This window comes from Erythrolamprus reginae, chromosome 2 (genome assembly GCF_031021105.1).
Source record: "Erythrolamprus reginae isolate rEryReg1 chromosome 2, rEryReg1.hap1, whole genome shotgun sequence".
NCBI classification, from domain to species: Eukaryota; Metazoa; Chordata; class Lepidosauria; order Squamata; family Dipsadidae; genus Erythrolamprus; species Erythrolamprus reginae.
This window is the reverse complement of record NC_091951.1, coordinates 52,071,027-52,098,233: the sequence shown is the minus strand read 5'-3', so window position 1 is coordinate 52,098,233 and position 27,207 is coordinate 52,071,027. Positions and strand designations below refer to the sequence as shown.

Here is a 27,207-nt window from a genome sequence, read left to right as displayed (position 1 = left end):
TAGCAAATCAAAAGTGCAAAGGAACTTTGTACTTTTGCAAAGTTTTCTTTAGCTATGAAAACTAATGCTGTCATATCTACCAAGTTACTCCACATCTTCGGCTTATATAAAAAGATTGTATTTCATTAGAAGCTAGTTCATTTCTCATTTGTACAATGTAAAAACTTAAGAAAAGCAGTACTGATAAAAGATCAAAGGCTATCTCTTCCACCAGCACCAATGTCACATCTGGAAGCAGAATATAAGCAAAAATAGTATTGTCCCCATCATTTCCTCCAGTAACTAAAACTGCGAAGCCTATTGCCTCTGATACTGGAGGTAATATGTAGCCTTCATACTGAGTAGCCATTGATTCTTCATGAATTTGTTTCATAAAAGCCACGTAAGGGGACCATATATTCAATTGAGCTTCACAAACGGTTTGAAAAGCTCAATTTTTTAAAGTAATTTGGAACAAAAAATTAAATGTTAAAAGATAATGAGTAGATATTTTTTTCAAAGGGAGTGAAACATATTAATGTTGTAATCCTATTGATTCAGTGTAATTTACTTTTGAGTAGACATATAGGATTATTTTGTAGAATATTATGTATAGTATCGAAAAATGATATCATGAAATTGGGAAGTACATACTAATCAACTGTGTTAAAAAAAAGAGGAAGAATGTAATTGTATAGGTAGTTTTTTTTTATTAGATCGCTTCACCAGTAATATGGATCGGTACGTTTTAGCACTAGAGTATGAAAATTACACACCTGTAAAAACGGCATCTAACAGCTAGGAAATTAAGAAATTCTTTTCTCCATCATATAACATACTGTAAAGACAGTGGTTCCGTTCCAGAAACTTAAGGAACTATACATGTAAATGTGAATTGTGTATGAATTGGAAATATTGCTAAATACTTTTGGAATAAAATGATCTGATTGAACATTGTTGCACTATAATTAAATTGTCTGTAGTGGAAATATGATCAAAATATTTTCTTGAAATGAGAATGCGATTAAAAAAACCTGGGAATTAATGAAAGCATAAATTCGAGATCTGAAATTGAATCACAAATCTGAGTTGCTTTGCATTTTGGGAATATAATTTTATGTGTTTCATAGAAAACCCTTCACTGAACTTTATGAAGTCAAAAGAGGAATTCTAGACAATGCAGAGCAGCTGTTAAACTGAATTTCAGTAGCTTTCCAAAATTTATCTAGCGACCACTAGCTCGAGAGAAAATGAAGAACACTACTCATCCATGTTACTGGAAAACAAAAGAATTATAAAAGTATGCAAGTTAAACAATGAATATTGGAATATGTCAAGGGTACAGCATTTTTTAAAATGTGAATCAAAAATATTTCTCTGGCCTAGCATCCAAGATTGTAAAGCAAAGGCTTATGAGAATTAATTAAACATCATGGTATTTCAACTAATAAGTAGTGTGTCTGTTGTCATGGAATGTCATCAGGATTTGTTTGTTTTCTTTTGTATTATATCTCTATAGGCAGTTAACACTGATCATATAGTGCAAACTAGATAAAATTGTGTTTCACTGTGTGAAATAAACAGAGGTGCAAATGCTCAGTAGGATACCATTAAGACGTAAAATGGCAAAAATAAATATCAAAACTTTTTATCAGTGTAAAAAAGTAATTGGGTTATTGTATAACCTAGAGTCTGGCAAAAAAGGCCTCAAAAAGTTCAGTCTTCAGAAATTCCACAAATTAAGTGCCTTTAAGTATTCCTTTTAGACAAGAGATTCCATACTTTCTGCAGGATCTGATTCTTCACTGGCCATAACAACACCATTTTTGTCCATTGCCATGGGTCCATTTCCATTTTCTTTCGTGCTGATCAGGCTGAGCATTGCTTTGTAAAGAAATTGGTACTGGTCCTGGAACAAAAAGATCAAACGGTGTTAAAACTACCTAAGATTTAAGCAAGCAGAATGCTTTATTTATTTATTAAATTTTCATGCCACACCTTATCGATACAGCAACTCTGTATTATAATATAATAAAATTAAAAGGTAACACAGGACAGAATTGGAAGAATTAAATAGGAAAGCTAAAAACCAAGACAAGAAGCAACTTGAGGTTGGGGGATCTTCTCTACCCTTCAGCTACCCTCAAACTATATGCCCCATTAGAGCTCCAGGCCAGGTAGCAGAACAAAGTTTCGAGACCCTTCTGAAAGGCCAGGAATCTGGGGGCAATATTCACTTCCAAAGGGAGAATATTCTAGAGGATGGGGACCACAGCAGAAATTCTCCTGGACCGCAACAACCAACATGATTTGGCAGACGGGATCCAAAATAGGCCGCTTCCACTGGAATTAGTGGAGTGGGCTATTCATGGATGAGACCACTGCTGTCACGCTGTGTATTGCCAGCCCCAGAGACATTCAGTAATTAATTAGTTAACACTGTTTATGTTAGTTAGCTCCACCCATGATGATGTAAAATCCTGCCTGTCATACTTGCATCACTTCCTTTCTTCTTTGAAGAATCCATCTTCCTTCTTTAGTCCTCAAAGATGTAACACATCTTTATCATCTTAATTATTTCCTATATTTTTTGCACTCTACAACTTTAGCACTTTATAACTTTAACGATTTTTTAATAATTATATGTTATTCTATTAAGATCTTGAGAATAACGTAGTGTTAATTAGTATCCTATTTTAGTGTAATTGATTTTTTATATTGTTTTTTAATTGAATCTATATTGAATTTTTAATAATTAATATTTTAGCTAATTTCTTAGAAGGGGTTTTAAACTAATGAATTATTGGGGTGGGTATGATGATATGTATGAAATGAATGATTGTTATGGGTGGGCTGGGTGGAACTTTGGTATGGATGAAATAAATGGAAATGGTATGAATGATTTGATTAGCCTACCTGACACAGGAGAGGCAGGAGGGGAGGGGGCACCGATGTCTGAGGTGGTAGAGGGTCGGAATATTCCAGTCCTGCTGGGGAGAGGCAGATATGGCGGGGGCCACAGAGCTAGCCGTTCCAGGGGAACAAGAGATCGTTGCGTAATAACGATCCCTTGTTCCGGCTCTGTGAACCCAATCCTGGGTGCTGGTGATGAGTGTAATTCTGGCCCTGGGCTCAAGCTGCTGCTACTCAATGCCAGGTCGGTGGTAAATAAAGCTCTCCTCATCCGGGATCTGATCCTGGATGAGGAGGCCGACCTGGCATGTGTTACTGAAACCTGGCTGGGCCCAGAGGGAGGAGTCCCTCTCTCTGAAATTTGTCCAGCCGGGTTTCAGATATGGCATCAGCCTCGACCCCAGGGAAGGGGGGGAGGAGTGGCTATTATAGCCAGGGAGAGCCTTGGACTTAGGGGTCCAGGTGGTCTTGTTTCTCACGTACCTGCCTCCCAGCTGCGTGTCACAAGCCTTGCCTGTGCTACTCGAGGAGGTAGCCGGGTTGGCGGTGGGGTTCCCCAGACTTATTGTCTTGGGGGACTTTAACCTGCCGTCGCTCGGTGAAACCTCTGGACTGGCACAGGAGATCATGGCCACCATGACAGCCATGGACCTGACCCAAGTAGTACAGGGTCCGACTCATGAGGGGGGGGCATGCACCCGACATGGTATTCCTCTCTGAGCAACTGAGTAATGGTCTGAGACTAAGGGGCTTAGAAGTGTTGCCTGTGTCATGGTCAGACCATTTTCTACTGCGGCTTGACTTCCTGGCTCCAATCCTTCCCCGCAGGGAGGCGGAACCGATTAAGCTGTTCCGCCCCAGACGCCTGATGGATCCAGAAGGCTTTCAGAAGGCGCTTGGGGTTATTCCAGATACACTCGTACACAGTTTGGCAGAGGCTCTGGCTGAGGCCTGGAACAAGGCTGCAGCGGAGGCTCTTGACCGAATTGCGCCGTTGCGACCTCTCCGCGGCACTAGACCCCGTAGAGCTCCATGGTTCAACGAGGAGCTCCGGGAGTTGAAACGCCAGAAGAGACGTCTAGAGAAGCGATGGAGGAAGAGTAAGTCCGAATGCGATCGAACACTTGTAAGAGCACATGTTAAGACTTACAAAGTGGCGCTCAAGGCGGCAAGATGCGCGTATTATTCCGCCTTGATTGCATCAGCGGAATCCCGCCCGGCCGCTCTGTTTAGGGTGACCCGCTCCCTTCTTAATCAGGGGGGAGTTGGGGAGCCCTTGCAGAGTAGTGCCGAGGATTTTAACACGTTTTTCGCTGATAAAATCGCTCGGATCCGAGCGGACCTCGACTCCAATTGGAATACAGAGTCGACTGACAACGAGTCAGTTGAGGTGACTGGGGCACGTACTTGTCCACCTGTCTGGGAAGAGTTTGATCTGGTGACACCTGATGAAGTGGACAAGGCCATTGGAGCTGTGAGTTCCGCCACCTGTTTACTGGATCCGTGTCCCTCCTGGCTGGTCTCGGCCAGCAGGGAGGTGACACGGAGCTGGGTCCAGGAGATTGTCAATGCTTCTTTGGGGAGGGGGTCCTTCCCGGATCCCTACAAGGAGGCACTTGTGCGCCCCCTCCTCAAGAAGCCTTCCCTGGACCCAGCCATTCTCAACAACTATCGACCAGTCTCCAACCTTCCCTTTATGGGGAAGGTTGTTGAGAAGGTGGTGGCGCTCCATCTCCAGCGGTCCTTGGAAGAAGCCGATTATCTAGGTCCTCAGCAGTCAGGATTCAGGCCCGGCTACAGCACGGAAACTGCTTTGGTCGCGCTGATGGATGATCTCTGGCGGGCCCGGGACAGGGGTTTATCCTCTGTCCTGGTGCTTCTTGACCGCTCAGCGGCTTTCGATACCATCGACCATGGTATCCTTCTGCATCGGCTGGAGGGGTTGGGAGTGGGAGGCATTGTCCTTCAGTGGTTCTCTTCCTACCTCTCTGGCCGGTCGCAGTCGGTGTTAGTGGGGGGTCAGAGGTCGACCTCTAGGTTACTCCCTTGTAGGGTGCCTCAGGGGTCGGTCCTCTGCCCCCTACTATTTAATATCTACATGAAACCGCTGGGTGAGATCATCCAAGGGCATGGGGTGAGGTATCATCAGTATGCAGATGATACCCAGCTTTACATCTCCACCCCTTGTCCAGTCGGCGAAGCAGTGGAAGTGATGTGCCGGTGCTTGGAGGCTGTTGGGGTCTGGATGGGTGTCAACAGACTCAAACTCAACCCGGATAAGACGGAGTGGCTGTGGGTTTTGCCTCCCAAGGACAATTCCATCTGTCCATCCATCACCCTGGGGGGGAGTCACTAACCCCCTCAGAGAGGGTCCGCAACTTGGGCGTCCTCCTCGATCCACAGCTCACATTAGAGAAACATCTTTCAGCTGTGGCGAGGGGGGCGTTTGCCCAGGTTCGCCTGGTGCACCAGTTGCGGCCCTATTTGGACCGGGAGTCACTGCTCACAGTCACTCATGCCCTCATCACCTCGAGGCTCGACTACTGTAACGCTCTCTACATGGGGCTACCTTTGAAAAGTGTTCGGAAACTTCAGATCGTGCAGAATGCAGCTGCGAGAGCTATCATGGGCTTTCCTAAATTTGCCCTTGTCACACCAACACTCCGCAGTCTGCATTGGTTGCCGATCAGTTTCCGGTCACAATTCAAAGTGTTGGTTATGACCTATAAAGCCCTTCATGGCACCGGACCAGAATATCTCCGGGACCGCCTTCTGCCGCACGAATCCCAGCGACCAGTTAGGTCCCATAGAGTGGGTCTTCTCCGGGTCCCATCAACTAAACAATGTCGCTTGGCGGGACCCAGGGGAAGAGCCTTCTCTGTGGCGACCCCGGCCCTCTGGAACCAACTCCCCCCAGAGATTAGAATTGCTCCCACCCTCCTTGCCTTTCGTAAGCTTCCTAAACCCCACCTCTGCTGCCAGGCATGGGGGAACTGAGATACTCTTTCCCCCTAGGCCTTTACAATTTTATGCATGGTGTGTCTGTATGTATGTTTGGTTTTACAATAAGGGTTTTTAACTGTTTTAATATTGGATTGTCATATACGCTTTTACTACTGTTGTTAGCCGCCCCGAGTCTACGGAGAGGGGCGGCATACAAATCCAATCCAATCCAATCAACATGAGTGATGTTGAGCTGGCCATGTCCACCTCAGCCATCTGAGGTCAAACACAACTCTGATGCTGCCCTCAATGAAATCGAGTTTGACACCCCTGCATTCCAGAGTCCCTAAAGTTATGCATATTGCTGCGGAATGGCTCTTAGGATAGAATCCAATGATTTTATAAGACAGAACTTCTATCAGTAGAAAAGAAGAAGAACCTTTAGAATAAGTTATGGGAGAATAAATTGTGTTTAAATAATTATATTGAAGTAATAATTACATTTATGTACTATTAAATGCATTTGCTGCCCAACTCATTCTGCAAAGTGACTCTTGGATCAATTAATGAAAAAAGAACATAATTTCACAGTTCAGCTGTGAATAAGACTAGACAACAGCACATGGAGAAATCCCATAAGAAAAGCAGGAGAAAAACATTTATGTATCACATTTGTACAGCCATCCATCTCACATGAAGTGACTTTGAACAGCAAACAAAACATAATTTTTAAAAATAATATATTTGAACCAATATGAAAGGGAACTTAGGACTGTGCACAAAACCTATGGAAGGATTTCAATTGTTCTTATTTTTTGTTGAACAATTTCTTTGCAAACCACAACTATCTTTCCCAGTTCCAAACTTACAATGTCTGTAAATACTCCAGGCCTCATCAGGTTGATCATTTTTGCCACCTGGAAAACATCAACAGCATTTTCATTGTCCAGTTGCTGAGAGAGGGTAGTCAGAGCACATAATGTTCCAGCTGCCACTGCTCCATACCTGTAAAAACAAAGAATAATTTTATCCCCTACAAGAGATCCAGGATATTCAACTTTAATTTTTCTTGAATTTCTTCCTGAGCTTTTATCAAGTATTTATTCTCAAAGGAATAAAACAAGGGATGATAAGAATGAGTGTACATATGAAAAAAAATATTTTCTGCTACATTTCCTTAGAATGAAATTAAAAGCTGAACTTATACCGTAAAACATGAAAATAAAATTCAGTGAATACAACAAATATACATGGATTTACCAAAGAGATAACTTTGCAGTATTAAAAACAAGTTTGATTTTTTTTTGTCTGACAATAATTCTCAAATCAATAACTAGGCTAATTTTGAAACAATTTTTAACATGGCGCGCTCAGCAAAATGCTACAAACCAGATGAACATTAAAATTAGCCATGGCTTAATAACAATTGGCAAAAATATCTCTAATGTTATACCTTTGTAAGACATGGAACAATAAAAACATTTAAAAACCACTCTATTTGTATTAACATTCAGTGTAAAATTGGGTGCAGAAGAATATTTATGAAACCTTAAACACAATTCTAATGTTCCTAGAGAAGTCAACAATACCTTTTACCTCCCTTCTAGATGAAAGTTCACAACATTTTATATTTCTTATATTTTTTTCCATCTTTATAAAAATTAACTCAGTGAATATACATACTCATCATGAATGATGGTTGGGCCATCTCTTGTTAAGGCCTCTTCCTTGATTATATTGATAAGTTCAAAGGTACTGCTGATAGGGGCATCAGGATTTGGCCATTTGGGGCACTGAAAGTGGCGAACTTCCAAAACGTAATCATCCTGAAATAAAAAGCCCAACTATTGACCATTTTAAATTCCATTTCTATAGTTGAAATAACTAAATTCAGCCCCAACGGTATGTACCAACATTTTCCAATATTTCTTTGGAGATACTAAGATGACAACCAAACTCCTTTTTATGAGTTTCTGCTATAGACCAGCCTTATTTTCCCTGCTTTCAAAGTGTTGTCCAGCAGCAAAAGGGGGGGGGGGGGGGAGGAAAAAGGAAAGGAAAAAACTCCCAGATAAGTCTTAGTAATAATATTGGGGTTTAAAACTCCAATAAGGCAGTGAAGCAATGACAATCAATTTCCATTCCCCAAATGGACAGCATGTACCCTATTTTTCGGAGTAAAAGACACACCGGAGTATAAGATGGACCTTAGTTTTTGAAGAGGAAAATAGGGGGGGGGGGAATCTGCCTACCAGGTATTCATCTGGCTAGCATCCTTAGTCTGGTCAGTTTCAGCACATTATTTTATCCCCTGGTTAGGGCTTTAAAAAACCTTATTCGGATCGAGTAGCAATAAAAAAAAGCCTGAAAAGACTTAGGGCTGGAAAAAACATTATTCGGAAACAGTAGCAATGAAAAAGCTGGGAAGATCATTAGCGCTGAAAAAAAACTTACTAACTAGGGCTTCAGAAAAGCTATACAGTGATCCCCCGCTCTTTGCGAGGGTTCCGTTCCAGGACCCCCCGCAACGAGCGGGTTTTCGCGAAGTAGCGCTGCGGAAGTAAAAACACCTTCTGCGCATGTGCAGATGGTGTTTTTACTTGGGGGCGGCGCGGGTGTTTTAAAACGTCCCCGCCGAGATGGGGGGCTCGCTAGCACCCCCCTAACCCAGGTTGGGGGTTCGGGGGTGTGCTAGCGAGCCTCCCATGTCGGCGGGGATGTTTTAAAACACCCGCGCCACTTTCCAATGAGTCCCGAAGACAACGCGTTTGTCTTCGGGACTCATTGGAAAGTCGCGCGGGTGTTTTAAAACATCCCCGCCGACATGGGAGGCTCCCTAGCACACCCCCGAACCCCCAACCCGGGTTTGGGGGTGTGCTAGGGAGCCTCCCATGTCGGCGGGGATGTTTTAAAACACCCGCGCCACTTTCCAATGAGTCCCGAAGACAACGCGTTTGTCTTCGGGACTCATTGGAAAGTGGCGCGGGTGTTTTAAAACATCCCCGCCGACATGGGAGGCTCCCTAGCACACCCCCGAACCCCCAACCCGGGTTTGGGGGTGTGCTAGGGAGCCTCCCATGTCGGCGGGGATGTTTTAAAACACCCGCGCCACTTTCCAATGAGTCCCGAAGACAACGCGTTTGTCTTCGGGACTCATTGGAAAGTCGCGCGGGTGTTTTAAAACATCCCCGCCGACATGGGAGGCTCCCTAGCACCCCCCCGAACCCCCAACCCGGGTTTGGGGGTGTGCTAGGGAGCCTCCCATGTCGGCGGGGATGTTTTAAAACACCCGCGCCACTTTCCAATGAGTCCCGAAGACAACGCGTTTGTCTTCGGGACTCATTGGAAAGTGGCGCGGGTGTTTTAAAACATCCCCGCCGACATGGGAGGCTCCCTAGCACCCCCCCGAACCCCCAACCCGGGTTTGGGGGTGTGCTAGGGAGCCTCCCATGTCGGCGGGGATGTTTTAAAACACCCGCGCCACTTTCCAATGAGTCCCGAAGACAACGCGTTTGTCTTCGGGACTCATTGGAAAGTCGCGCGGGTGTTTTAAAACATCCCCGCCGACATGGGAGGCTCCCTAGCACACCCCCGAACCCCCAACCCGGGTTTGGGGGTGTGCTAGGGAGCCTCCCATGTCGGCGGGGATGTTTTAAAACACCCGCGCCACTTTCCAATGAGTCCCGAAGACAACGCGTTTGTCTTCGGGACTCATTGGAAAGTCGCGCGAGTGTTTTAAAACATCCCCGCCGACATGGGAACCCCCCAACCCGGCTTCTGGTAGAAGCTTTGCCAGGCTGCGATCGGGCGCTTGGAAGGGGAAGAGAAGCGTTGACAGACGCGACGAACTTCCAGGGCTGGGGGTTTTTTATTTGCGCCCCGAGGGAGGAAGAGCCCCCGAAGTGACCCGCAGGAGCCGGGCGAAGCGGGCAGGCGGCGATCGCAAGACGCCGGCTTGGCTGCCGGGCTTTTCCGCCGGCACCTGAAGTGGAGCTCCGGCTGGGCTGCCCCCGGCTCGCTCGCTTCCTTCCTTCGCTACCTGCCTGCGCGGTGCGTGTCTGTGCGCGTCCCCCTCGTTAGCCTAATCGGCTGGAGCTAATTGCGCGGAAACTACCGGGCGACCCCGCTTGGCCCGGGATGCAAAGGGGGAAGCTGTTTGGCAGAGGAAGGAGCGGAGCCCCCTTGGCCAAGCGCTCTGGGCGGCCGTCGCATCGGGCAGCCCGGGAGACCCCCGTCCGGCGCGCTACGATCTGGCCCCCACCTGGTCCCGCCCGATCCTCCTCCCTGAGGCAGCTCGCCCTCCCATGGCCGCTTCCTCCACCCTCTATTGCAAGCCCTCGCCACCGCAGCCAACGCGCGCTGCGATCTTCAAGCCCGGCTCCTTTCGGCCCAGCATCCCGGGCCAAGCAGCTGCCTTCCGTGACTGAGCCTGGCTGGCCCGGAAGATCGTAGCGCCCGTTGGCTGCAGCGGCGAGCGAAGCCAAGCCGGCAGCAATGTCGCCGCCGGTGCAGCCAACGCGCGCTACGATCTTCCGGGCCAGCCAGGCTCAGTCACGGAAGGCAGCTGCTTGGCCCGGGATGCTGGGCCGAAAGGAGCCGGGCTTGAAGATCGCAGCGCGCGTTGGCTGCGGGGGCGAGGGCTTGCAATAGAGGGTGGAGGAAGCGGCCATGGGAGGGCGAGCTGCCTCAGGGAGGAGGATCGGGCGGGACCAGGTGGGGGCTGGAATTTCTCCGCCAGGGCGAAGGGCGGGCGAGCGGGTGCTGGGGAGGGCTTCTCGCCCTCCCGACAGCAAGAGGGGGGAGCGAACGGCGTGGGCAGGCGAAGGGCGGGCGAGCGGCAGCGAGGAGTTTGCGTGGGCGGTGGGGAAACTCCTCGCTGATGCCAGCAAGAGGGGGAAGACCCAGGGAAGCCGCTGCCATCTACGCATGCGTGCCCGGCACGCATGCGTAGATGGTATTTTTGACTTCCGGGTTGAAAAATAGCGAAGTACCCTGTTCGCAATGGTTGGGGACGCAATAAACGGGGGATCACTGTATTCAGAGTATAAGATGCACCCAAAATTTCAGCCTCTTTGGGGGGGAGGGGGGAAAGTGCGTCTTATACTCCAAAAAATATGGGTACCTTGTCTTAACTAGAGGAGCACAGAAGATAACTTCTCCCTTAGGAATCCCCTGGATCATTTAAAACAGGGGTCCCCAAACTTGGCAGCTTTAAGACTTGTGGACTTCAACTCCCAGATCATAGGTGGCTGGAGAATTCTGAGAGTTGAAGTCCACAAGTCTTAAAGTTGCCAACTTTGAAGACCTCTTTCTTTAGCCATTACAAAAATGTCTTTTTAAAAAAAAAACAATCCAGTTTCCGTTTCAATATGAGCTCAGTTTCTTTTATAGAAAGCATTATATAAATGTACATATCACCAATTTGTGATTTGATATGATTGAGCAGCTAATAATTAGAAGTTATTTCTTCATTGTAGCGTATATTCAAAAAATGCATGGAATGTGGAAAATATTTTAGTAAATCTAAATTTACTAAGGTGTTGTGGTTAACTCTGGCCCAGCTCCTGCCCCAAGGAATGTGCAGGTGGATGTGGGGGAAACAACCACATGCCGCAGGCCTGTTTTGTTCCCGATGGAATCTGCTGACGAAGCCTCCTCTGACCAAGGAAGCGTGAATGACAGGGAAGAGGGGAGTTTGGCAGACAGCCCAGGAGGAGATCAATCATCGGTATCATCCTTGGATTCTGAACAAGAATTAATGACCCATCCACGCATGCGTAGAGTGATGCATAGGAGACAACAACTGAAGGATTATTACAAGAGAAAATGAGGCCACCTGTGGTTGGGTGGGGCTGCTGTAATTAGTGCTACAGATAAAAGTGCAGCCTGGTGTTTTAGCCTCATGGCAGTTTATCTGATTCATTGTTTCGTCAAGATCGTGGTTTTTGTGCTGTTCAAGATTGTGTGTGGACTCTCTGGATTTTAGAATTGGACTCAATTTCCCAGTTATTGGGTGAGCAATTGGATTGCATTTAACCTGTCCCTTGTGTGTACCAGAAAATCCCTTTGACATTTAAAAATGTCGTCAGGCATGGGGGAATTGACATGTTCCCTCCCCCTAGGCTTATAAAATTTATGCATGGTACGCTAGTATGTATGATTGGTTTTAATTTGGTTTTTTTTAAAAAAATTAATTTAAATATTAGATTTGTTTTACATTGTATTGTTATTGCTGCGAGCCGCCCCGAGTCTGCGGAGAGGGGCTGCATACAAATCTGATAAATAAATAAATAAATAAATAAATAAATAAATAATTTTTTTTTAAAAAAGGGAGCTTTTTCTGTTTTTCTGTTTATAAAAACTTTTGGGTTTTCGTTTTATCGTGTGGTGTGTGTCTTCCTGGACTAATTACCCTGTTATTACGGGCGGTTGATACACGCCGGCAGAACATTAAGGAGGAATATTAACATTTGAATCAAAATCTGACTGTTACTCAATTCCATCTAGGACAAATAACAACCTGAATAATTTTCTCTCAACAAGATCTAGGAGAACAGCTAGTGAGTCATAAAAATTATCATAAAATTATCATAAAAATTCTAAAGGAAAATATTGAACTTTAAAAAATACTTTAAAAAAAAGGGACCTCAATCCTGCTGTGTTTTTGTTTGATAAATTGTTTCATGCTTAGTTCTACAAAAGCATCAGTATTATAGCTTTCTATAGGATACTATAGAAACAATCTCTGAGAAGGAAGAAAATGATATTAAGACCTTAGTGACCACAGATAGACATCTGTCCGTATCCCTTTGCAAATAATTCATCTTGAATATTAACCAACATCAGCAGGAGTTTGAATAGTAAGCAGACTACAGATTCACCTCTGGAAGATTTTGTATATACCTGAGTAGCCTCAAGGATAAAGTCATGGATGATGATTTGCTCCTCATTAGAGAGGCACAGCCGGTCCTTGCTGATAAGGGTGACGGTAAATGCCTCACAGTTCATGGATTCTTCCCGACTTGGCCAGTATACAAATTCATCTTCTGCCTGAAGACAATGGAATCAAATGGAAGACATTTTGAGTAGACTGCTTTAATCTTTAAACAGGTAGAATTCACCAGATCAAAACTTCATTTAATAAGCAAGATCTCAAAATACTACTCTTAGAAAAACAACAGCAGTATACTATTCTTCATCATAGCAAATCTTAACCTGTAATTGGTTTCATAGAGAGATGCTTATTTTACAACATTTATATGATCCACATTTAATGGGTTAAACGTTTTTCCAGAAATACAATTATATAATTATGTTTTATTTCATAATTCCATATGTCAGGTTGTTCTGCCGGGCTCTCTGGTAGAAGCATCCCGAAAATTCACGGATACAAATTTTAGACACACACACATTTGAAAATTCAAAACACTGTCCTTTATCACAAAATTCAAAAGAAACAAAGCACCCTTTTTGTATTGCAAAGAGCACTCTTCCCCAAAACAACCTTGTAGGCTGTACAAGTCCCTTAATCAGTCCTTAAGTACTTAGCTAGTAGCTGCGAAGAAACATCACAGCCCTCCTTCCCACGAAGTGAAACACACACACACTTTACTCTGCTTTGGTGTCAAAGGCGTGAAAAATCCACAAACAAAGTTCAGAAACAGCGAGGCACGATCCTGAAGAACTGCGATCAGATAATCTTCCACAACGGCCAAACTAGCACGCTGCTATTTATAGCAGCAGCTCTAATTACTGGAGCCCCACCCAAACACAGGTGGCCTCTCTTATCTCCTGTAATATTTCCTCAATTGGTCTCTTCGAATGCATAAGTCTGCGCCTGCGTGGGTCTAACACTTAGTCATCCGAATTGACCGAAGATAATGGTGATTGGCTTCTTGGGCTGTGTGGCAAGCCCCCATCTTCCAAGTCACCCCCACCTTCTTCATCCGAGGAAACTGCACTCCCTGACTCTGCCGGCAACAAAACAGGCCTAGAACATGTTGACGTTTCCCCTGACTCCACCTCCACATTCCCTGGGTCAGGAGCTGGGCCAGAGCCAACCACAACACAGGTATTGCTGTGCAATACAATTATCTTATTTGTTTTCTATCTATAAAGCCATTTATATGTTTCAAAAATTTAAGATGTCTTTTTAAAAAATATTTTCACGTAACACATCAGTAGATATTCCTTATTGCTGCTCGATATGTAATATCAACTACATACACTACTATAGCAATGATGGCGAACCTATGGCAGGGGTGCCACAGGTGGCACACGGAGCCATACCTTAATACGTTGCCCTAGCTCAGGTCCAACATGCATGTGTGTGCCAGCCAGCTGATTTTTGGCTTGCACAGAGGCTCTGGGAGGGCATTTCTGGCTTCCAGAGAGCCTCCGTGGGGATGTGGGAGGGCATTTTTACACTCCCCTGGCTCCAGGGAAGCCTTTGGAACCTGGGGAGGGTGAAATACGAGTTTACTGGGCCTACCAGAAGTCAGGAAACAGGCCATTTCCAGCCACCAGAGGGCCTCAGGGGGAGGGGAAGCTGTTTTCATCCTCCCCAGGCATTGAATTATGGGTGTGGGCATGCTATAACGCATGCCCACACTCTTTCAGCACCCGAGGAATCACTGTACTATACCATTGCCGGAGATGTACAAATTTTCCTGTCCACAGCTATTTTTTTCTTAGATGTTCTTAAACCTCTTTTCAAACTCTGAATTACAAAATTGTATTGTTTGACTATCATTTTCATTGACATAGAGCAGGGGTGGGTATCACTTACCTTCCCCACCAGTTTGCATCACATTGGAAGTGTGTGCTTTGCATCACTTCAGGGAAATGACCCTCTGCGCATGCACAGAAATCTTTGTGCATGCTCAGAGGATTATTTTCCAGCCACTTTGAAGGAGCGGCGACCAGAAGATTGGTTTGGGGTGTGGCCAGCCAGCTATCGCTACCAGTTCAGCAAGGGGGGAAAATTTCCACCACCAGTTCAGGCGAACCAGTAACAACCCGCCACTGAAATAGAGGGAGATAATAATCTGGTTGTTTTTTATTGTGCTATTATGCGGCATATGAAATGAAATAACTTACTAAACTCTGGTTATCTGGAAGCATGACAATGATCTGTGCGTTGTGATCCCAGATCATTCTCCAAAAGTCTTTAGTTGTATGTGGCAGGGGATGCTGTGTTATGATGAACTCATTACTTCGATAGTAACCCTTTGAAAGAAAGAAACAGCAATTTTTCATGAATGGAATAATTTGAAAACAATAAATACCTTGGGTGAAGACAAAATCAATGAAATGGCTAAATTTTAACAACAACCTCTTGGTTAATTTATCTGAATAACAATACTGAAGAACGTATATTATTTTACTTGTGTTTTTTATTTGTTTGTAGAGATTTTGTAATGTTTTATATGGATTATATGGATTTTATATAGCCATGTATATAATCAGTCAGTCAGTGAATTTCAGTCTCTCTTTCTCTTCCTTTATGCCATATAAACTTTTAAAATAAACTTTAAAGAAAACCATTAATGTGTATCTTTAATTGAATTGATTTTACCAAAAAATATAATTTTCAGAATACACGCTAACACGATCAATTGTACTTTAAAGAAATAAATAAGTGAACTATTATTTTCAAATAATAGGAGCAAATCACTTTTTGATTGTCATTTAGCATGTTTTACAGAGATTCCTGCAATAGAATTTACTGCTTATGGATCACTTGGTTTTCAATGCTGCTTCACTCTAAGCAGCTTAAAATGTGATTGTTGAACAACAATGCAAAATACACTATTAGTGAACACATTAGCCTTAGATATCTGGCATTATGTACTGTTCTTGAACATATAACCAATTCCTATAGGGTTGAACATAACTTTTAAACTACCGTTCAGTGTTCCTTTCCAAAGGGGAATAGGATAGCCTGCTTTAGTTTTTAATTTATGCAAATTAATTCTTTAAAAAATGGTATGCAGAAATCTATAATGCTCAATGCAGATCTCTTAGTAAGCAAAGGAAACATAATTTTTAACAAGACAGAACAATCTATCGAGACAAAACAACAGAATATTTGGTTGTTTTCTCTGGATTTACTTAAACATAAATAAATTACTTACCATGATATACGAGGCATTAATGTAATCCGTTCCCTTCATGCCAGGTAATGGCGCTAGTCCTACCCTTGCTCGCTCAGCTGCAGCATCAAATAAGAAATTATATGTGAAATAGATCTTAATCATCACAGTAGATTATTTTAACAAAATCTAGTTTTCCCAGGATCTGATTTGTATGATAAAATAACATAATCACAAATTATTAAATTGATTAAAAATTCACATTAAAACATAATTTCTGAAATAAGATGTTACTTGTACTGTGTTCTAGTGTCAAACCCACCCAATGGAAACCCACTAACTCCATGAACCTCATTGATAACAAGGATTTTCAAACTTTTTCAGACTGTGAAATCAGTTTGTAAAAAATCCAAACTCTGCCTCATAGACATACTGTGTTTTCCCCAAAATAAGACACTGTCTTATATTAATTTTTTCTCCAAAAGTTGTGCTATGTCTTATTTTTTGGGGGTGTCTTATATTTCTCAAATAAGACAAATTCACAGGCAGAAAAGCTGACACTCCCAAAGAAAGTGTACCGTACGGTACACTGATTACGGTACCTGTCAGTATGGCACCCACACACATAAACAACGGCACTTATATGGTACAACAGTATACTCCTGTTATTGCAGCTTCCGGCCACCAGAGGAACTATAGTCTATGCACTGTAGTGGAGACTGTAATGGCGATGAGACAGCAGCAGACTGTGTCTGCTGTACTGGACGGTACAAAGCAATGGAAGGGGCCAGCAGGAGATGCCACATTATTACGGTACCACTATGAACATCTTTGAATGGTACCATATGTTTTTCCACCGTACCGTATGTAAACTTGACTACGCCTTATTTTCGGGGGGTGCCTTATATTAGCAAATTCTGCAAAACCTCTGACCTGCCTTACTTTCGGGGTACGCCTTATTTTCAGGGAAACAGGGTACATACACAGCATTATCATCAGCACAAACAACCCCACCCTTTCCACTCTACCACAAAAAAACAACAGCCCTGTTGGGGTGCCTTGTCCATGTTCAATTAATTCAGTGTAACTGAATTATGCTACATTATAAGTGTTCCAAAGGTATTATATTTTGGTTAAAAACAAAAGTATCTGGCACAAGCCAACTTTTAATCAGGCATCTCAAATTCAAGTATTGGTGTTTGGTCTGTATGCAGGTTTGTAGAAGAGTTCTAATGAACCTTGACTCTTGAATATAAAGCAATTGAATTCATCCCCTGTCCCACTTAATGCAAATATACTTTAACGGCTAGCGGAATGAATTTATGCAGAACAAGAATCAAATTCAAAGATGAGATCTTACATGGCACTACTGATGAGTTTCTGTTCTTCTCTTTGTTGCAATCTTTTTGGGCACTAAAGCATTCTATGTATTTTGCATTGCATTGCATAACCAGCTGCAAAATTTAAACAGAAAAGGAACAAGATTAATTTTTGATCTTGTCTTTTAAAATATAAATCTCCATATACTTTTCTGATTCTGGGGAAAAAAAGAATGCTTAGAAAACCAAAATGTATTGTCACCCTTAAAAGAATTTAGAATACTAAAAAGAATCAAACACTTTGCATTAAATTATTTATACAAATATTTATTGGTTCCTGCCTATATAATTTTCATTTTTAAATAAATAAAATTCTAAAACATCTGAGTTTGGCAAGTTCAGTTTAGCTTTTCCTTAAGATAAAAAGTGAAAACGTGTACCACAAATACAGTAAAACCTTTTATTTTGTAAAATATTAAACAAAGCTGTGCTTGATTAATTTTTCCTCCTACTTACTGGGAATCTTAAACATTGCAATTAATATCAACTTATTTAGGATACCAATACAGGAGAATATTTGTAGCTCAGGATTGAAATGACATCCTCTCCAATGTTACTTAGTATAATTTATTTTGTTTGCCAAATACATTTTGTAATTTATCCATGGTGCAAAATGAACAGTTGTGACCAATTGGCGGAACATTTTGCATATAAAGCCCCTTGCAAATATCCCAGTTTTGATTCCATAGCTGACGATCCTGATAAATACATTTGGTATTTTCAAATTCTGTGAAGTTATGGACAAGATCTTTGGTTGGGTGAAATTATACCTATGCCTAAATCTTACCTTGCAGGCAATTTTAGGCACCCATTATATTTTGGGAATGAATAGTAAATATCTGTTTGACTTCTTCCAAATTTCAAGGAAGTGACTGTGAAACTGTTTGCTTTTATTAAAAAAATCTTCATACTTGCAATACTGTACAGGTAGACCTCACGTAATGAATGCCTTAAAAAGCAACTATGCAGCCTTTGGTCACATGATCAACATTTGAGTACTTTGCAACTGACCGGCATTCCCAAGGTCATGGGATTGCCATTTGTGGACTTCACAACCAGCAGTCAATGAAGAAGCTGGTGGTAAAATTGCAAGTTGCAATCACATGGTGTCTAGCTTAATGACCAAACAGGAAGACACATTATAAGCATGTCATTGCCATGTGATGCTTCACTCAGAGTCAGCATCACCGAACAAATGGGATTGCCAATCCCAATTGTGGTCCTTAAGCAAGGACTATCTATATCATTCCAATGCATGTGTCAGGCCGAAGCCATTTTGGTCGGGGGGGGGGGGTCTTTGGCCTGCCACCCTTGGTGCTATTTTAAAATGCATTATTTGCTGTGGAAATTTGTTATGATTACATGCAATTCTGCCTCCCAAATTCCCACAGTAAAGAATACATTTTAAAATAGCACCAAGTGTGGCAGGCCAAAGACCCCAATTCTTTGACTGCATACTGTGTTGCACCCAGAGCCCCCAAGATGACAGCAGAAGAGTGAAAGAATGATGTTTATGATCATGTGCCATTTTTTTTGATAAAAGAAGACATTGTATCAATTATGCTAAGTATTTGAGAAACTTAATGTAACCTATTTTAGTTAATAACATTGCACACACAAAGCAAATTCTACCTATAGACTAGACTAGAATAACAGAGTTGGAAGGGACCTTGGAGGTCTTCTGCTTAGGCAAAAACCCTACATCACTTCAGACAAATGGTTATCCAACATTTTCTTTAAAACTTCCAATGTTGGAACATTTTCAGCTTCTGGAGGCAAGTTGTTCCACTGATTAATTGTTCTAACTGTCAGGCAATTTCTCCTTAGTTCTAAATTGTTTCTCTCCTTGTTTACTTTCCACCCATTGTTTTTTGTCCTGCCCTCAGGTGCTTTGGAGAATAGTTTAATAGGTTAATAATAATAGAGAATAAAAGAAGACTCCCTCTTCTTTGTGGCAACCCCTGAGATATTGGAACACTGCTATCATGTCTCCCCCGGTCCTTCTTTTCCTGAAACTAGACATACCCAGTTGCTGCAACTATTCTTCATATGTTTTAACCTCCAGTCCTGTAATGATCTTGGTTGCTCTTCTCTGCACTTTCTAGAAGTCTCCACATTTTTTTTGCTTTGTGGCAACCAAAACTGAATTCAGTATTACAAGTGTGCCCTTACCAAGGCATTATAAAGTGATATTTCCCCCTTGCTATCAGCTTCAGTTTCCTGAAAATATGTTTTTAAGATCACCTTCACCTTATGCTAGTATACACCCCTAATTTTTGGATTAACATATCTAGTATTAATTTCAAACTAAGGGGGGAAAAAATCTCAGTATGAGGGCATCACAGATAGCATTATCACAGAGCAGATTCTGCAAGGCTGAACTATGACAAGGATATAATTAATCCTACCATTTCAATTTTCTCAAATCACTTGAATGATCTAAGTATAAACATTGTTAGAAAGGGCAGTTATAACAAAGAAAACCATTCAAAACTAGATTGACAAATCACGTAGGTATATTAGGGCATGGTGGCTTGCATGGACACTAGGTTAGAAGTTAGCAAGTCCAGGTTTAAGATGCTAGGGTTGTCATGGGGTGGGTTGAGCTCCCATCCTTCGCTCCAAATCCTGCCTGGGTTTTGAACGGGGTCCTAACTGGGTGTCTTCCGGACAACGGTAATGTCACCGGCTAATTCTCAAGATCCACCTTTATCACCAGGCATGGGGGAGTTAGGATATTCCTTCCCCTAGGCCATTACAAGTTATGCATGGTATGTTTGTGTGTATGTTTGGTTTTTATAATAAGGGTTTTTAGTTGTTTTATTAATTGGATTGTTACATGTTGTTTTTATCATTGTTGTTAGCCGCCCCGAGTCTGCGGAGAGGGGCGGCATACAAATCCAAATAATAATAATAATAATAATAATAATAATAATAATAATAATAATAATTCTTTCAACCACAAAGTGTCTCAGGGCTTTTGATACGAGTGTGATGTGATGTAGGTATAAACCTAAAATTCTTTGCTCAGATCCATGCAGTGACTGTCAAAATTTACCTTGAACTGTTTCTCTAGCCGAGTCTTGCCTCCAATGCCAGGTATGAGAATGCTGTTTACATAGCTATGCAGCTGATTGGCAGAAACTTCAGTCTCTTTCCCGAGAATGGCTTCCAACAAGGCATCATGAATGAAAACATACTGCTCCTAAGAGAAGCAAAGAAAGATGGGCATGTATGAACTCTGTTCTGAATAAAATGCAAGTGCTTTTGAGTCATACAGGACAGGATATTTGCAACAACCTTGGACAAAATATTACCTACCTAGCTTTGATGGTTCTATTTCCGGAGAATTTTTCCTTTTCTTTTTCTTCTCTACTTGTTTATTACCCTTCCCCCCCCCCCTGACATCTGTAATATTTCTTCCATTGTGTCTTACATAAATCACCTCTCTCTGTTTACTTTCACCAAACTAAAATAGTGTTATGAGTTTTTTAAAAAGGTGGAATCATGGGATGATGTCTATCAACTTTTCTAAAAGTGCATTTCTAATAATGCTAATAAGGTCAATCTTGACAATATTTAAAGTTTCGAAATGTGGAGTCTGTATATTGTTCCCCCGACTTCATCCCAAATAATTTCTGAAGCACTTTGTTTATTCTGACTTTTACATACAGGTGGTCTTCAAACGTTGAGCAAAGTTGGAATTCAAAATTCTGTTCCTAGATAATGCAGTTGTTAAATGGCTTGTATTTGAATTTATGACCACGTGTGAATGAATCACTCCAGTTAAGGGAATCTCATGATTGTTAAGGACTCTGGCTTCACCCATTGAATTTCCTTGTTAGACGTCATCTTGAAAGGTTTCAAATGGCGATTAAATCTGGGATGCTGCAACCATTGTAAATATTGGTTGCCCAGCACCCAAATTTTAATTTTATGACTACAGGGAAGTTTTAATGGTGTGAGAACAAGACAACATTCACTTTTTTCAGTGCAGTTGTAAGTTTAAATTATCACTAGGAATGATCAAGGAAATGGAGCACCTCCCTTACGTAACCAGGTTGCAACGCCTTGGTCTCTTCCGCCTTGAAAGACGGCGTTTAAGGGGTGACTTGATCGAAGCGTATAAAATCATGCATGGGATAGAAAAGGTGGATAGAGAAAAATTATTTTCTCTATCACACAATACTAGGACAAGGGGGCACTCCCTAAAGCTCATAGGTAAGAAAGCGAGGACAAATAAAGGGAAATATTTCTCCACCCAGAGTGTCGTTGGTTGATGGAATTCACTTCCAGAAGAAGTCATGACAGCTATCAGCCTGGATAAGTTCAAGATAGGATTAGACAGATTCACGGATGTCAAGCGTATTGGTGGGTTATTGAAACAGATGTCCATGTGCTGCCTCTATGCTGGTTGAGGCATGCAGGATTCCCTTGAGTATCATTTGTTGAGGGTCAAGGGAAAGGGAGGGTTTTGCCTTCTCTTTCTGCTCAAGATCCCCATGGACAATTGGTGGGCCACTGTATGACACAGAATGCTGGACTCGATAGGCTTTGGCCTGATTCAACAGGGCTCTTCTTTTTTTTTATAAATAATTTTTATTACAATACAAAGATTAAAAAAGAGCAGATGTATAGTATTTTACATATTATATCATTTCAGAGTATAATTATTATTTGTATGGTTGTTGTGCTTAAATTCTAAGATACTTTATACAGAGCTGCCCCTAGTTCCCCCTCCCTCCCCGTTGAACTGTTGACCTAACAGTTCTATTTTTTCCTTTTGATATCAATATGCAGCTTATGGCATCAGCGGTTGTCACACATTTGTTCAGCAGGGCTCTTCTTATGTTCCTATATTCTTATGTTCACTAAATGAATGGTTGTAAGTCAAGGAATAAAAAACAATATGTCTGAATATACTCATTTGTAAATATGAATGAGAATATCTATGTGGTCACTAAGAATCAACATTGACTTGAAGACCCATATTGATTCTTTATATATACTTGCAAAAGAAATAGACATACACAAGAGATTTAAATCTGGAAATTAGGTTATTTCAGTAGTAATAATTAAATTTCACATAACAAAATTTAGTTGATAGCAACTGACTGCAGTAATGACAATGAACACTTTTCTGATTCTTACCTCCGTCTGGACGAGGTAGTTACGCTGTGTCCTGATGTGTTTCAGGAAACCCAAGACATTAACTGTGCTTTTGTCCTTTATTTGTTGCAGCATACTGTCTATTACAATGTAGGTACCAGTCCTGCCAACACCAGCACTAAACCCCAGTCAAAAGAAAAGAAACAAAGCAGTAGAAAACATAATTAAATATTAAGAAAGAATGCCACGGAACTGCTGTAAGCAATGTTCAACTTGAACGTCTTCAAATGGAATAGACTATGGCTCAGGATGCTGGGAGTGACCCCAAAATTGGCGTCCTGGTATATACTTTGGTGATGAAACCAAGTTCTCTGGGGAATTTTGACAAGATGGCTTAAGGTATCCTAAATTTATATCCTTTAGAGATCTCATTGCCAGCACTTCAAATGATACATGTAAATGGTTCTAGTATAAATTGTATTACTTCAACCAATAAACCTCTCTGTGGGTTATTAAATGTTTGTTTTGCCAGAAGGACTTCAAGATTTTTCTTTGAAGATTAAAACTGTCTTGTGTTTTCTTTCTCTTTCTCTTAGGTTCAACTGTCAAGTGCTTCTCTCTTCCTTTATCTTCCTTCTCTAAGATCTTTATTTGCATGCTAACAAAACACTCTTTTATCACAGCCTTCAACTCACATTTAGGGAACTTTCTATGTCGCAGCGCGTATTAATGTGATTTTCCAGGGAGGAACAAGCCTTGCAGAGGGAATATATGGAAGATATTTCCCCTCTAGTGAAAAGCTCAGGATGATTCAAATCTGCTTTCCAATTGTTCTATGATTACTGAGTTTCAATTTTAGATCAGGTTTTTGGAATGCTTACCATTATTTAATTTCAAAGCTGACTACATGGGAAAGCTCAGTTTGCAAATCAGTTAGAAACCAATTATAGTTGTACAGCAACTTCAGAATGAGTGACACTTGGAACCCTGTTCTGTAATTTCCCCCTTTTGATATATCAAACATTTTCACTGTATATCATAACATCCTTTTCAATTCAGGAGAATGAACTTTATCAAATAAAGCATGCAGAAAAATTATGAGTTCAAGTACTGATGGCAAAGCTTTTCAGATGGTTTTTTTTTTTCCAGATTTATAAGAATAGCAATAGCATTTAGACTTGTATACTGCTTCACACTGCCTTACAGCCCACTGTAAGCGGTTTATCAGAGAGTAAGTATATTTCCCCCATCAATCTGGATCCCCATTTTACCGACCTTGGAAGGATGGAGTCTTCGGAGAGGGGTGGCATACAAATCTAATAAATTATTATACCGTGTTTTCCTGAAAATAAGACACTGTCTTATATTAATTTTTGCTCCAAAAGTTGTGCATCGTCTTATTTCCGGGGGGGGGGGGGTGTGCCTTATATTTCTCAAATAAGACAAATTCACAGGCAGAAAAGCTGACACCCCCAAAGAAAGTGTACCGTACGGTACACTGATTACGGTACGGTACCTGTCAGTATGGCACCCACACACACAAACGACGGCACTTATATGGTACAACAGTATACTCCCGCTATTCCAGCTTCCGGCCACCAGAGGAACTACAGTCTACGCACTGTAGTGGAGACTGTAATGGTGGTGAGACAGCAGTAGACTGTGTCTGCTGTACTGGATGGTACAAAGCGATGGAAAGGGCCAGCAGGGGACGCCAAATTATTACAGTACCGCTATGAACAGCTTTGAATAGTACCGTATGTTTTTCCATCGTACCGTATGTAAACTTGACTACACCTTATTTTCGAGGGGTGCCTTATATTAGCAAATTCTGCAAAACTTCTGACATGCCTTACTTTCGGGGTACGTCTTATTTTCGGGGAAACAGGGTAATATTATTATTATTGAGCCTACTGAGATTTGATCTGCCAAACTGCTGGCAGCTGGTGATCAGCAGAAGTAGCTTGCAGTACTGCACTCTAACCACTGCACCGAGACTCTCTTAAGAATGCTAATACCTACACATCTAGGAAATTCAAACTCTTTTTGGCAATCAGGATACATTAAAAACAGTGTCACCAGTAGGCACAAAGCTAAACAAAAAATACATTATCAAAGAAATAGGTACCGTATATTTCCCTGACAATGTATTTTTGTTTAGCTTTGTGCCTACTTGTGACACTATGTTTTGCAGTATTGTTTCCAAAATAATTTATGTTAATAAAAAAATGAAAATCCAGAACCAGATTACATGGTAAGAATAATAGCGACTTAGAATGAAAGCTTGGTTTAATCCAGTGCTTCTCAATTATTTTCTGGTACAGCCCCACCTAGGAAGAAGTAAATATTTCGCGTCCCCCAACTCTGCCGGGATGATTGTTTGCAATGTTTGGGACATTTTTGCTGAAAAAACTCAAGCGGCTTATCAGCAATGGAGTGTAATGTGTTTAAGTGATGCCTTAATTTATTTGGCTTCATGCTGCCCACTGCCAACATTGTTAGACACAGTAAACATATTGGTCTTTCCTCATCTCCCACCATAGTCACATTGAAGCCAAGCGCTACGTATGCTTCGTCATATTTCCTCATCTTAGTTTTCGGAAGACTTATGTTTGTCTCATTAACTCTGTCTCTCTCCTCCTTTCTTTCCATTCCTGTTAAATAATTTTCCATGGTGACTCTTAAGGGTTGTTATGTGCATTTCATATCTCCTGTGCTTGGTGCTATTGTTTGGTGCAAAAAAAATCCCTACTCCCTGTGTCAAAAAAAAAGCATGTGCCCTAAGATTACACGCCCCCCTTGGCATCACTCTGCGCCCCCCCGAAGGGCCCACCCCACTATTTGAGAAGCACTGGTTTAATCCTAGATTCCGCGAACGAGCTTAGAAAAATAGTATAGTGTCTCAGACTCAACTCTCTCTGTAATATATATTTTTTATTACTGTGGTAAGTGCAGCTATTTATTTTGGTATTGAATGTCATTGTCATTATGTTGCTAAATGCATTTAGACTCATCTTAATATGTAAAAAAGTCAGCAGTATTTCTTTCTTTCTTTCTTTCTTTCTTTTTTCTTTCTTTCTTTCTTTCTTTCTTTCTTGATTGGATTTGTATGCCGCCCCTCTCCGAAGACTCGGGGCGGCTAACAGCAATAATAAGACAGCATATAATAATAATCCAATACTAAAAACAATTAAAAACCCATTATAATAAAAATCAAACAGACATACAGACATACCATGCATAAAATTGTAACGGCCTAGGGGGAAAGAGTATTTCAGTTCCCCCATGCCTGGCGGCAGAGGTGGGTTTTAAGAAGCTTACGAAAGGCAAGGAGGGTGGGGGCAATTCTAATCTCTGGGGGGAGTTGGTTCCAGAGGGCTGGGGCCACCACAGAGAAGGCTCTTCCCCTGGGTCCCGCCAAACGGCATTGTTTAGTTGACGGGACCCGGAGAAGACCCACTCTGTGGGACCTAACTGGTCACTGGGATTCGTTAAAAGAACAGGTGTTGTAAATAAAAACCAAACCAGAGTTGTTACACTAGGAGTGTTAAACTAGCAACCTGTGGACCAGATGCGTCGCACACAGGCCATGCCCCCCCAGCTCAGTGAAGACAAAACACATCATATAGTCATGTGATATTATGTGACGTGGGGAGTTTGACAGCCGTGATCAGCAAGAATGGATTGACAATGTCCAAACATACCTGCAATGTACAATTACTGGACCCATCTCAGCAGTTCTGGCTGCGGAGGATCTTCTCACAAATGTCAGCACAGGGAGTGCATATTCAGGTACTCCCATGTCAGGCCACTGTGTGTAATGGTACTGAATGACTGTCCTTTCATTCTGACGTCCTTTGGGATTCCCCTTTTGATTCAGAAGTCATGAAACATACAAGTAGAAAATATTAATATTAATTAATCTCAAGATTTCCTTGTGCTCACATTTTCCCTTTTTCTGTTCAGCTCTCTCTGGACACACTGGAGCAGAATAAACTCAACGGTGCTATAATTTAAGGATTTTGTGTGAAAAAGGCCTGTAAAGTCTAATATAATACTATTATCTAACACAGTGATTTTCAACCTTTTTTTGAGCCGCGGCACATTTTTTACATTTACAAAATCCTGGGGCACACCACCAACCAAAAGGACACAAAATGACACTCTAAGACACTCTCCTCTCTTTTTCCATCCCTGTCTCCTCCCCCTCTTGTGTGTGTGTGTGTGTGTGTGTGTGTATACATACTCTTGAGCCATTTCCAAAAGCAGGTGAGGGCTGGAGTTTTTTCTCTCTTATTTTTTGGGTGCTTTTTATCATATGTTTTAAATCAAGAGTCACTTCTCTCTCTCTCTCTCTTTTGTTTCTCTCTCTTTCCTCTCATTCTCTGTCTCAATCATTTCCTCATTTCTCTTTTTTCCTCCCCTCTGCTCATTTCTCTCTCTCTCTCTCCCTTCCTCTCCTTTTCTCTCTCTCTTGCTTTCTTTCTCTCTCTCTCTCTTGCTTTTTCTCTCTCTCTTTCTCTCTCTCACTCTTTCTTTCTTTCTGTCTCACTCTTTCTCTCTCTTTCTCTTTCTTGCTTTCTTTCTCTCTTTCTCTCACTCTTTCTTTCTCTCTCTCTCAGCAAAAAGTTGTGAGACCAGAACCTGAGCTTCCTTCTTCACGGCACACCTGACCATGTCTCGCGGCACACTAGTGTGCCACGGCACACTGGTTGAAAAACACTGATCTAACAATTGAGATACACTTTGCTTTACAAGGCAACTTGCTTTGTAAAGTCGCATTATTGGAC

The 27,207-nt window shown here is 42.0% G+C and overlaps 1 protein-coding gene across 3 annotated transcripts in view; it reads right to left on the bottom strand.

Moving 5' to 3' along the window:
* Positions 1-669: 669 nt before the first annotated feature.
* PTPRG (protein tyrosine phosphatase receptor type G) overlaps positions 670-27,207 on the bottom strand; it is a 922,721-nt gene continuing 896,183 nt past the window's right edge. For all 3 annotated transcript variants that reach the window (XM_070738149.1, XM_070738150.1, XM_070738152.1), the window contains exons 20-29: positions 26,122-26,285; positions 22,460-22,595; positions 20,367-20,513; positions 17,290-17,383; positions 15,972-16,048; positions 14,935-15,063; positions 12,739-12,885; positions 7,519-7,661; positions 6,705-6,840; positions 670-1,888 (exon numbers count right to left, since the gene is read on the bottom strand). In XM_070738149.1, coding sequence (XP_070594250.1) covers positions 1,742-1,888; positions 6,705-6,840; positions 7,519-7,661; positions 12,739-12,885; positions 14,935-15,063; positions 15,972-16,048; positions 17,290-17,383; positions 20,367-20,513; positions 22,460-22,595; positions 26,122-26,285 — 1,320 coding nt within the window. In that variant the 3' untranslated portion in view covers positions 670-1,741. The remainder of the gene's footprint in view (positions 1,889-6,704; positions 6,841-7,518; positions 7,662-12,738; positions 12,886-14,934; positions 15,064-15,971; positions 16,049-17,289; positions 17,384-20,366; positions 20,514-22,459; positions 22,596-26,121; positions 26,286-27,207) is intronic.